This window comes from Eschrichtius robustus, chromosome 10, assembly GCF_028021215.1.
Source record: "Eschrichtius robustus isolate mEscRob2 chromosome 10, mEscRob2.pri, whole genome shotgun sequence".
Lineage (NCBI taxonomy): Eukaryota > Metazoa > Chordata > Mammalia > Artiodactyla > Eschrichtiidae > Eschrichtius > Eschrichtius robustus.
Genome location: NC_090833.1, coordinates 87166506 through 87179555, shown reverse-complemented (window position 1 = coordinate 87179555; position 13050 = coordinate 87166506). Strand labels below are relative to the sequence as shown.

The 13050-nt window shown below is 39.1% G+C and overlaps 1 protein-coding gene across 6 annotated transcripts in view; it reads left to right on the top strand.

Annotated features, from left to right (window-relative positions):
* Window positions 1-13050, top strand: part of FANCC (FA complementation group C) — a 272443-nt gene that overhangs the window by 89868 nt on the left and 169525 nt on the right. For all 6 annotated transcript variants that reach the window (XM_068553567.1, XM_068553564.1, XM_068553565.1 and 3 more), the window contains one exon: window positions 2878-2972. In XM_068553567.1, coding sequence (XP_068409668.1) covers window positions 2878-2972 — 95 coding nt within the window. The remainder of the gene's footprint in view (window positions 1-2877; window positions 2973-13050) is intronic.

Here is a 13050-nt window from a genome sequence, read left to right as displayed (position 1 = left end):
ACTATTTTTTTTTTTTTTTTTTTTTAATGTCAAGCCCTAGGAGAACATGGCTCACAATTTCTGCCCTCTAGGAGCTTCCAGTCAGGGAAAAAGGAAACCTAAGGAGATCAGCCAGAGTCAGGATGATGGTTGGTACTGTGGAGCTTTGAATAAGTTGCTGAGGGGAAGGAGAGTTTCACAGGGGAGGTTTTGCGGGTGCTGACTTTTGGAGGAAAATAGATGAGATAGGATTTTCTAAGGCAAGCCACAGAACTCACTGGGTCTCCGATTCTTTATTTGTAAAAGTGAGAGGCTGGACTGATTTATCCCTGTGGATTTAGACTTGTATCTGTCTGTGATCTTTCCTTAGCACCTAATCTCCATTACTTTGGCCCCCTCTATCAACCAGAAACAAATTCTCCATCTCTTTCTGTTTAAATGCCTGTGTTACCATTTGAACTGCCCATTAAATTTCAGTTTCCTGTTTGAGGTATGCATTTGGTTTTGAGCTCGTAGAGGAGACTGACAGGCACAGAACTCATGAGTAATCAAATCTTGCCTGTGTTGCCACTGTTGTTTCACTAGTTGGGCACTTTCTTCCAGGAAAGGATCTTTTCTTATGGTTTTGTAATATCAAAATTATTTTTTAAGTACAGTAAAAGTAAACAATTTCCATCAAGGAAAGAAGTAAGTAAATGAGAATAGGATCAGAAATAAGGATAATAAGGAAGGAGGACGAGGAAGGATTTGGAAATTAAAAGACTCTACAAAGGGAAGAGAAAAAAGAGGTAATAGAAAGGGAAAAAACACCTTTTATTCAGTGGTGTTCTCTCCATAAAATTACTGCCTTCACCTCCTTGGAGTTCTGGCTGGTAGGTTCTAGGTCTGAACTCATGATTAACATATTATAGCTATAACCTGTTTTCCTCATGCTTTTTATTACTGTGTGAGAGTTTGCCTCCAAACTTGGCAGCTTAAAACAAATATTTATTGTCTAAAAAAAATGCTGCCATCACACTTTTAAACTATAGAATTAATTTAAAGAATTAATTTAGCTTTCATTTGAGCTTTCAGTTCAAGATATCAAAAAATAAAATATTAGGTGGCAAATATATGTTGGTATATTCCTTTCCCTTACACTCATTTTTAGATGAGTGCTTTGCACTAATGACTGTCTGCATGATGAATCCCAGGCAGTTTTCTATCCCCAGTGCTCCAGCTCCGATGTCTGAGCCTCTAGGGAGGAGCCTGACAGATGCCATCCCCTGTAGACAGTGCTGGTGGCATTCATGAATAATAGGTGATGGCTTGCATCTTTAAATCCCTAAAACAAAGTAAGCTCATTAGTAGTGCATTTCAGTGCATTGACTCTGGGCAAAGAAATAAAGGCTGGGGGCAAGTTACTCTTGCTCTTCTTTTTCTTTTTGAGAGAAAAGTAAAAAATAATATGCTTGTTGAACTAAATGTGCAGAGTCACTCAACATCTGGGGAAAACTCCTATCTTTTGGATTCTTTTAGATTTACACTCCATAACTAACATTTTCTGTCTTTTTTCTCTTTAGTGGTGAGTGATTTTTGGAAATGCTCCCCATCAGGTTGCATTCTGTATAACATGGGAAGCTGCTTACATAAGCATATCATTAGATGTGTTTGTCACACTTGTGACATGCAGATAGTTATAATTTCTTCTGATATTTAAAACATAGAAAGTACAACAGTCAGATTTTTAATCAGGGGCATTGGTTCAACCTGAAGAACCCTAGGATCTCCAGCGGTTAAATTATGTGATTCTTGCAATGAACTGATTTCAGGCAAGCCAGTGATGTATTTGAGCTCATAAAAGCTAGGAAAAATAGGAATATCCCTCAGGATAACCCCTGATAAAGTTTGTTCAGAGATGTTAGTTATTAGGAGAGCCTAAGTTTATGGGGGGAAAATGGATTTAAAATTACTATCAGGGTCCTTTGGTTTGTGGTTGAAAATGCCGAGATAGCTTACTGTAGTTTGTATTCTCCTTATTTCTTGTTAATGAAGCCCTTAGAAATGCTGTGTTTATGAAATTGCAGTAGATAACAAAGTAAAGAGCATCAGGTGATCCTGCAGAGGAGTGATTCCAGGTGCTGGGTTTCCTCAGTGTCACCTCCATGGCCTTGTGGTAAAGTCCATAGTAGCTTGGTTCTAGTTCAGGTACTGACATCTTCGGTTTTTAGGTCTCATTTTTGCTTCTCAGTTGTGTTATAGAATCTCCAACTTGAATGGACTTAGTTACCAAAGGAGGAAAGAGAAACTGGCTTACCAAGTAGATGTTCTAGGCAAATAGATTTCAAAGGTCAGCATTGTTATCACATATTTAGTAAAGTTTTACATTTTAGAGTAAAGAATTAGGAGCATGTAAAAGGCTTCTATTTTATCCAAACCATTTGGTACTAAAAAGAATGTATTTTAAAACAATTCTTTTTGTTAAATTTATTTAAGTGGGGGTATTTTGGCCAATTAGATTAAATCAGAAATATCGACTACTGCTTATAGCAGTGATACTGCCTTAAAAAGGTTGAAATTACTAATGGTTTGAATATAAAATAAAGAACTGATCTTGAAAAAGCTAGTTCTTTTAGTTCTTTCCATCATTCTCTTTTGGCTTTAAAAATTGCTGCTGTGACAGAAAGAGAATTGACCTCACAAGGGCTAAGCATAAGTGATCCTGAACCCACAAGAAGGAAAAAAACCACAAAGTTTCACACATGGTCCTGGATGCTTGTTCTATGAACTTAGTAGTTTGTGATTTTCCTAAAATATAATAAATATATTTCCTTTAGTATATAATGTTACAAATTTTCTACTGATTATCTTTTCTTTCTGTTTGATAAAACCTACTCATTTTAGTTTTCCTTTTTTCAGATGAAAGCCAAAAAATCCTAATATGGTGCTTGTGTTGTCTGATTAAGAAAGATCCACAGAATTCTGGAGAATCGAAACTTAACTCCTGGACACGGGTAAAAGTAAATCTTGCACTATACTGCTTTGAATTCAATAAAGGTGCTGCTTTGACAGTCCAGAAACTTTTTCAAACACATCCTTCACTGTTAAACTTGTAAAGCTTTACAGGGGATTTCATTTTTGTTTGATTGTGAATTCCTTAAGAGATAGGTCCTCAGGGTGAACTTCCCCATGCCTGCAAGAACTAATGTTGAGTGGTTTTAGAAAGTTACTCTCAGGTAATTAAAAGAATGTACTCTCCTTCCTTCTAACAATTGTTTCTTCCTACCAACCTACTTTAAATACTTACATAATTTCTCTTCAGGTACTTCTCTGCCTCTCTCAGAATCTATTCTGTAGTAAAACTAAAATTCAGAAGTGCCCAGGGAGCAGCAGTCTTTATTTTGTGTCCTAAAGTTGGTACCCTGGCCAGTGTGCTCAGACTAGCATCTAGGGCTGGTTGGCTAATGCTGCAAACACCGTCAAATCGGTTATCTGACCGTGCTAGTCCAGATAGCTGACAGCTTCCTGAATTCCCCCTGTGTCTGCTTCCTCTTGAATGGTGGGCACAAATAGGAGAATGTTGTAAGGCTGTGCTGTAGCTGCCCTCACCACCAGCAAGTTGGCTGGTCTTTTCTCTTACCCCCCACTGTCCTGCTGCAGTAACCTCAAGGACTTGCTGATGCCTGTCAGACTGCACTTACTATGCATATGGTCTAGATTAGCTGCTTAGTATTACGAAACCAACCACCCAGATTAATGCATATGGTTTTGTCTACCAATCTGACTGGTGATATCATTCCGTTCACTGCTTTTTACCATTCCTTTGTTTTATACAGAATTGCTGACAGAGATGACAAAGACAGTATTTGTATTTTTGTTAGATTAAAGGAAGAATTGGAGGGACAGTAGAAGTGAAAAGGATTGGGCGAGGGAAGGAAAAAATGCAACATTTAACTGGAAGGAAAGTTAAAGAGCTGAAGGAAGGAACTGATAAGTAGAATTAGGGAAGAAAAGGTATGAAAAACAAGGCTATATAAATAGAATAACATACTTAGTTTTCAATTTTTTAAATTATTGCTTTTGTTGAGTATTTGCTATTTTAGTGATTATTTAGGATATATATTTTTATTGGCTAGCTCATTAAGTCCAGAAATAGGCCATCTAATAAAGTGTTTTTAGAGTGATTAGGTTAACTTTCTTCATTTAACTCGTGACTTATATTAGCCTAGTTTTAAGTTTCTAGCCTTGCAGTTTATTCTGTGGGTTTCCCTTGTTTAATATTGTGTCCATTTAATAAATAGGTACTCATTAAGTGTAGCACAGGGAGGTAAAGTTAAAACACTTAATTCCTACCTTCAGAGAGTTTACAGACTAGTAACCAGGTCATTCTAGGGCAGTGTCATCAGGTTATTGGTAGAGCTGTGTATAGGGGTGGTGGTGACGCAGAGGAGGGACACTTGTTCAGACTTGATGGTTTGGAGATGTTTCCTGGGAGAGATGATATATCAGCTGAGTTTTGAAGGATGACTAAGAGAACAGGGATAGAGTTTTAGGAACGATATTCCTGCCAGCAAAAAGAGCATGTGCAAAGAATGGTGGTGAGGAAGCAAATGCTGTGTTCAGGGAGCTGCAGGTGCTTAGATATCCCTGAGCTTGGGATTTTATAGGGTTGATGATGAACCATAAAGCCTTATGTATGATTATAAGAAGTTTTTATTTTAACTTGAAGGCAGTGGGGAAACCACCGAAGTATTTTAAATAGAGAAATCATGTGGCCAGGTGTGAATTTTAGAAACTTACCAGCAAAAGGAAGTTGCTTTGGAAGGTGCCAGGGATAGCACTTTCGAAGCAGTTGTAGTGATAAAAGTGAGAAATCATGAAGGCCTGAATGAAATGGAAAAGAAGGACCAGATTTATGATATTAATAAGGTAAATATGTAAGGATGTAACGGCAAATTAAGTGCAGGTGTACTTAGGTGTAGGTGGAGTTGAACTTAGTGTTTTCAGGAGAGGGGCTGATTTGCACAGAGGGTTGACAGTCCTCAGGGTACAGGACCAGTGGGAGCCATGTGTGAGGGTGAGATCACCCAAGGAAAGTACCTAGTGTGAGGAGGGGAAAGGGCCTAGGGACAACCTTGGGAGACACTGGCATTTAAGGAGTGAGTGGAAGAATAAGTTACACTGCACACTAGAAAGGGGGAGTCCAAGAAGAAGAAGGAGAAAAGCAGCAGCATTTTAAGAAGGAATGAGTGGTCATTTATATCTAATGCTATAGCATGCCACTGTCCAATAGAAACAAAGTACATTCTACATAGATAATTTTCAGTTTTCTAGCAGCTGCTTGAAGAAATGTAAAAAGAAAAAGTTGAGACTAATTTTAATGATTATTTTATTTAACCCAGTATATCCAAAATACCATTATTTAAATATGTAATCAATATAAAAATTATTAATGTGATCATTTATAATTTTCCAGGTCCATCCATGTTGCTTCAAATGGCATAATCTCATTCTTTTTAATTCTTTTTATGGTTTGTCATATGTGGCCATTATTATGTTGAGGCATGTTCCCTCTATGCCCACTTTCTAGAGAGTTTTTATCATAAATTGGTGTTGAATTTTGTCACAGCCTTTTTCTGCATCTATTGAGATGATCATATGGTTTTTATTCTTCAGTTTGTTGATGTGGTGTATCACACTGATTGATTTGCAGATAATGAAAAATCCTTGCATCCCTGGGATAAATCCCACTTGATCATTATTGTGTATGATTCTTTTAATGTATTGTTGGATTCAGATTGCTAGTATTTTGTTGAAGATTTTTGCATCTGTTCATCAGTGATATTGGCCTGTAATTTTCTTTTTTTGTAGTATCTTTGTCTGGTTTTGGTATCAGGGTGATGGTATCCTCATAGAATGAGTTTGGGAGTACTCCTTCCTCTGCAATTTTTGGAATAGTTTCAGAAGGATAGGTGTTAGCTCTTTTCTAAATGTATGGTAGAATTTGCCTCTGAAGCTATCTGGTCTGGGACTTTTGTTTTTTGGGAGTTTTAAAATCACAGTTTCAATTTCAGTACTTGTGATTGGTCTGTTCATATTTTCTGTTTCTTTTTGGTTCAGTTTTGGGAGTTTGTACCTTTCTAAGAATTTGTCCATTTCTTCTAGGTTGTCAGTTTTATTGGCATATACTTGCTTGTAGTCGTCTTTTATGATCCTTTGTATTTCTGTGGGGTCCATTGTAACTTCTTGTTTTTCATTTCTAATTTTATTGATTTGGGCCCTCTCCCTTTTTTTCTTGATGAGTCTCGCTAATTTGATTATCTTTTCAAAGAACCGGCTTTTATTCATGCACTTTTGCTATTTTCTTCGTTTCTATTTCATTTACTTCTGCTCTGATCTTTATGTTTTCTTTCCTTCTACTAACTTTGGGTTTTGTTTGTTCTTCTTTCTCTAATTGCTTTAGGTGTAAGGTTAGGTTGTTTGTGACTTTTCTTGTTTCCTGAGGTAAGATTATATTGCTATACACTTCCCTCTTAGAACTGCTTTTGCTACATCACATAGGTTTTAGATTGTTGTGCTTTCGTTTTCATTTGTCTCTAGGTATTTTTTGATTTCCTCTTTGATTTCTTCAGTGATCCATTGGTTGTTTAGTAGCATATTGTTTAGCCTCCATGTGTTTGTGTTTTTACAATTTTTTTCTTGTAGTTGATTTCTAATTTCTGAGCATTGTGGTCAGAAAAGATGCTTGATATGATGTCAGTTTTCTTAAATTTACTAAGGCTTGCTTTGTGTCCCAGCATGTGATCAATCCTGGAGAATGCTTCATGTGCACTTGAGAAGAATGTGTATTCTGCTACTTTTGGATGGAATGCTTTATAAATATCGATAAAGTCCATCTGGTCTAATGTGACATTTAAGGCCTGTATCTCCTTATTGATCCTCTGTCTGGATGACCTGTCCATTGATTAAAGTGGGGTGTTAAAGTCCCCCACTATTGGAATCTAGAAAAATGGTATAGATGATCTTATTTGCAAAGCAGAAATAGAGACACAGATGTAGAGAACAAACTTATGGATACAAAGGGGAAAAAGAGGGGGTGAGATGAATTGGGAGATTGGGATTGACATACATACACTACTGTGTATAAAATGGAAAACTGATGAGATCTCACTGTATAGCACAGGGAATTCTACTCGGTGAATTCTCTTCTGCTCTGTGGTGACCTTAACGGGAAGGAAATCCAAAAAAGAGGGGATATATGTATACGTATGGCTGATTCACTTTGCTGTACAGCAGAAACTGACACAGCAGTGTAAAGCAACTCTACTCCAATAAAAATAAACAAACAAACAAACAAATAAATAAAGCCTCCCACTATTATTGTGTTACTGTAGATTTCTCCTTTTATGGCTGTTCCGTTATATATTGGGGTGTTCCTATGTCGGGGTGCATATATATTTACAACTGTTATATCTTCTTGGATTGATCCTTTGATCATTATGTAGTGTCCTTTTTTGTTTCTTGTAACAGTTTTTATTTTAAAGTCTATTTTGTCTGTATTGCTATTCCAGCTTTCTTTTGATTTTCATTTGCCTGGAATACCTTTTTCCATTCCCTCACTTTCAGTCTGTATGTGTCCCTAGATCTGAAGTGGGTCTCTTGTAGACAGCATATATATTGGTCTTGTTTTTGTATCCATTCAGCCAGTATGTGTCTGTTGGTTGGAGCATTTGATACATTTACATTTAAAGAAATGCATATCTATTGTAGATTTTCAGTTTGCTTTTACCATGAGATTTTGATATAACAGTCTATATATAAACAAGATTGTTTTAAGTTGCTGGTCTTTTAATTTCAAATGCATTTCCAATATCCAGCATTTGTGCTCTCTTCTCACAATTGCTGGTTTTGATATCATATTTCTGTGCAGATGATTTCCTACCTTTACTTTATGCTTGCCTTTACCAGTGAGCTTTTCCATTCATAATTTTCTTCTTTCTAGTAGTGACCTTTTCTCTTACGCTTAGAGAAGTTTTTTTAACATTTGTTGCAAAGCTGGTCTGGTGGTGCTGAATTCTCTTAGCTTTTGTTTGTCTGTAAAGGTTTTGATTTCTCTGTCGAATCTGAATGAGAGCCTTGCTGGATAGAGTATTCTTGGTTGCAGGTTCTTCCCTTTCATCACTTTAAAGATATCGTGCCACTCCCTTCTGGCCTGCAGAGTTTCTGCTGAGAAATCAGCTGATAACCTTATGGGAGTTCTCTTGTATGTTATTTGTTGCTTTTAATATTTTTTCTTTGTTTTAACTTTTGTCAGTTTGATTACTATGTGTCTTGGCATGTTCCTCCTTGGGTTTATCCTGCTTGGGACTCTCTGCACTTCCTGGACTTGGGTGACTGTTTCCTTTCCCATGTTAGGGAAGTTTTCTGTTATTATCTCTTCAGATATTTTCTCAGGCCCTTTCTCTCCCTCTTCTCCTTCTGGGAACCCTGTAATGCAAATGTTGGTGCATTTAATGTTGTCCCAGAGGTCTCTTAGACTGTCTTCATTTCTTTCCATTCTTTTTATACTCTTCTGCGGCAGTGATTTCCACCGTTCTGTCTTCCAGCTCACTTATCCGTTCTTCTGCCTCAGTTACTATGCTATTGATTCTTTCTACTGTATTTTTCATTTCAACTATTGTGTTATTCATCTCTGTTTGTTTGTGCTTTAGTTCTTCTAGGTCTCTTTTAAACATTTCTTGAATCTTCTCAAACTCTGCCTCCTTTGTTTTTCCGAGATCTTATATCATCTTCACTATCATTACTCTGAATTCTTCTTCCGGTAGATAGCCTATCTCCACTTCACTTAGTTCTTCTGGGGTTTTATCTTGTTCCTTCATGTAGGACATGTTCCTCTGCCGTCTTTTTTCCTCTAACTTTCTGTGATTGTGGTTTCTGTTCTGCAGGCTGCAGAATTATAGTTCTTCTTGCTTCTGCTGTCTGCCCTTTGGTGGATGAGGCTATCTAAGAGGCTTGTGCGGGATTCTTGTTGGGAGGGTCTGACTACTGCCCACTGGTGGGTGGATCTGGGTCTTGTCCCTCTGGTGAGCAGGGCCATGCTCGGGAAGACTTTAAGCAGCCTAACTGCTGATGGGTGGGGCTATGTTCCCGCCCTGTTTGTTGTTTGGCCTGAGGTGCCCAGCACTGGAGCCTACAGGCTGTTGGGTAGGGCTAGGCCTTGGGGAGGAAATGGTGACCTCCAGGAAGGCTCACGCCAATGAGTACTCACCGGAACTCTGCTGCCAGTGTCTTTTTCCCCCTCAGTGAGCCACATCTGTCCCTTGCCTCTGCAGGAGACCATCCAATACTAGCAGGTAGGTTTGGCCCAGTCTTTTATGAGGTCACTACTTTGTTCCCTGGGTCCTGGTGAGCATGGGACCTTGTGTGAGCCCCCCAAGAGTGGAGTTTCTTTTTCCCCCAGTCCTGTGGAATTCCTTCAGTCAAACCCCACTGGCCTTCAAAACCAATTCTCTGGGGGTTCCTCCTGCTGTTGCCAGACCCCCAGGCTGGGAAGCCTGACGTGGGGCTCAGGACTTTCACTCCTGTGGGAGAACTTCTGTGGTGTAATTATTTTCCAGTTTGTGGGTTGCCCACCAGGTGGGTATGGGATTTGATTTTATCATGATTGTGCCCCTCCTACCATCTTGTGGCTTCTTTTTTTGTCTTTGGATGTAGGGTATCTTTCTTGTCAGGTTTCAGTGTTTTTTTTGTCAGTGGTCTTTCAGCAGTTAGTTGTGATTTTGGTGTTTTTGTAGGAAGGGGTGAGCTCACATCCTTCTACTCCGTCATCTTGCCAGCCCTCCAATGACGGCACAAACAGCATCCAATGGAAGATGGCGCAGAGGCAAATTCCGCACCTGTCCTAGAAATTGTTTGATGCTTGCCATATGTTAGCCTTTGTTAATATGTTATATTGGAAATACATTAATTTTTTTGGAGTCTTACTAGTAACCTCAAATGTACTGTCAAATAACACCACCTCTATGGCTCTTCTTACAGCTCTTAGAGACTGGTTGAAGTCACAGGACTCTTTCACATCTTTTTGGAATATTTGGTTCTTGAAAAACTTAGTTTTACCAGTGAATCCATTGAACAGATGCTTTTTGAGAACCTACTGTTTGCCTGGCACTATTAAAGAAGCTGAGGATACAGTAGTGGATCTAAAGACAGTCTGTTCTCAGAGTTTATAATCCAAAGGGAAGGTCTCTGGGCCTGCCAAATTTAGCAACTACTTATCTTCTTTGGGCAAGACCATACCAGTATTATATTTTATTCTGATGAGAAAAGAATGGCAGAATACCAGGAGTGGAGATCAGTCAAAAGGGTTTTATTCAATCTTTATTCCCTTTAAATGCAGTAGTAAGCAATATCCAGATGTTCCTGTATTGCTTCAGTCCTCTACTTCATTCTTTAGGATTAAAACAAAAAAAACCCTTTTAAATTACAAAATCTAACCAACATGCAGAAAAGTGCATGACGCATAAATGCCAAGCTTAACAAATCGTTGCAAATAAATACCCTTTCAACTACCACCCAGGTCAGGACATAGAATGGAACACTGTCTCCCTCCTAGAAACTCCCAAGTGCCCCTTCCTATTTATATGCCCTTATGTGCCTTGCTAGCAGTTACTACTAGCCTGACTTTTATTTACATTGCTTTATGGTTTTACCACTTAATTATGCAGTTTGGCCTGTTATTTTATCTTGGTAAAAATGGAATAATGCAGTATGTATTTGAGATATTGTGATTTATAAGAAATATATATTTGGTCATTCAGATGACCAAAATATATTTTTTATTTATATTTGGTCTCCGTCTGCAGTTCCTTGCTCACAGCTGCCAAAACTCTTGGAATCCCCTAAGTGTTGAGAGTGATAAAAGGTGTCTTGTGTTACGTTAATAAGGTGACTTTTGGAGGGCACCTGAGGATGAGGGCTGCTTGGCAGGAGAACCAACCTTGTGAGTAGAGGGTTGGAACTTTCAGTCCCACCATCTGGTTTCCTGCGAGGGGAGAGGGGCTTGAGGTTGAATCAGTTGCCTTTAGCCAGTGATTTAGTCAATCATGACTATATAATGAAGCCTCAATAAAAACCCAAAGGACCGCTTTTTGGCCCCTTTTCAGAGCGCTTCCACATGGGGGAAGCAGAATGTTTCTGCATGCTACCTTGACAGGCCCCAAGCTGTATAAGGACAGAAGCTTCTCTGTTTGGGACCTTGCCCTATGCATCTCTTCATCTGACTGTTGACTTGTATCCTTTAATATTCTTTTATAAGAAATCAGTAATCTAGTATGTAAGTGGGTTTCTTGAATTCTGTGAGCCACTCTAACAAATTAATTGAACCCAGTGAGGGGGTTGTGGGAACCTCTGATTTAGCCAGTCGGTCAGAAGTACAGGTAATAATCTGGACTTGGGATTAGCATCCTGAGTTGGAGGGGTCATTGGGACCTCCAGTCACAATGTAGCCAGTCAGTCAGAATCACAGGTAACAACATGGGCTTGGGCTGGCCTCTGAAGTACCTGTCTTACCTTCTTTTAAGAAAGACATTTAAGGGCCTCCCTGGTGGCGCAGTGGTTGAGAATCTGCCTGCCAATGCAGGGGACACGGGTTCGAGCCCTGGTCTGGGAAGATCCCACATGCCCCGGAGCGACTAGGCCCGTGAGCCACAATTGCTGAGCCTGCGCGTCTGGAGCCTGTGCTCCGTCCGCAACAAGAGAGGCCGCGACAGTGAGAGGCCCGCGCACCGCGATGAAGAGTGGCCCCCACTTGCCGCAACTAGAGAAAGCCCTCGCACAGAAACGAAGACCCAACACAGTCATAAATAAATAAATAAAATTAAAAAAAAAAAAAAAAAAAGAAAGACATTTAAAATTTTATTGTTGTCAGATTTATCAGTCTTTTCCTTTGTGGTTAATAACTTTGTATCTTATTTAAGAAAATTTATCCCCACTTCAGGGTCATGAAGACCTTTCACGTTATCTTCTAAAAGTATATTGGTTTGCCTTTCCCATTTAGGTCTGTGATCTACGTGTAACTGTTTCATTGTGTGGTCTAAGGTAGGAGTTCATTTTCACTTTGCTTCCACATGGATACCCCATTGTCCCAACACCATCATTGAAAAGTCTTTTTTCCTCACTGAGCTGTGGTGCTACCTTCATCATAAATCAAATGTCTTTTTTAAAAAAATTTTTTAAGTATTTATTTATTTATGCAGTGCCTGGTCTTAGTTGCGGCATGGGGACTTCTTAGTTGTGGCATGCATGTGAGATCTAGTTACCTGACCAGGGATTGAGCCCGGGCCCCCTACATTGGGAGCGCGGAGTCTTACCCACTGGACCACCAGGGAAGTACCATAAATCAAATGTCTTTTTATGTGCAGGTTTGATCCTAAATGTCTCCAATGTTCTCATTGTCTATCTGCGATGCTTAATTTTATGTGTCAACTTGAATGGGCCATAGGGTGCCCAGATATTTGGTCAAACATTATTCTGGATGTTTCTGCGAGAGTATTTTTAGATGAGATTAACATATAAATCAACAGACTGAATAAAGCAGTTACCCTACCTCATGTGCGTGGGCCTCATCCAGTTAGTTGAAGGGCTGAGTAGAACAAAAAGGCTGAACTCTTCCATGAGTAAGAGAATTCCTTCTGCTTGACAGGGCTTGCACTGGGGCCTGAGTTTTTTCCCTGCCTTCAGACTCAAACTAAAACATTGGACCTTCCTAGGTATTGAGTTGGCCAGCCTTCAGAAACCATTGGCTTTCCTTGTTTCAGGCCCTCAAATTTGGACTAGAACTAAACTATCAGCTTTCCTGGGTCTCCAGCTTGCCTCCATAATTAAGTGAGCCAATTCCTTATAATAAGTCTCTCTATATGTATCTATATAATCTCCTGTTAGTTCTTTTTCTCTGGAGATTCCCCACTAAAACAGTATCTTTATGCCAATGCCACATTGTCTTCGTTAATGTGGCCTTCTAAGTGCCTTACTATCAAGGAGGCAGTCCTTGCAGCTTGGTTTTTTTTTTTATCAAAAAAAATCATCAGATCATCT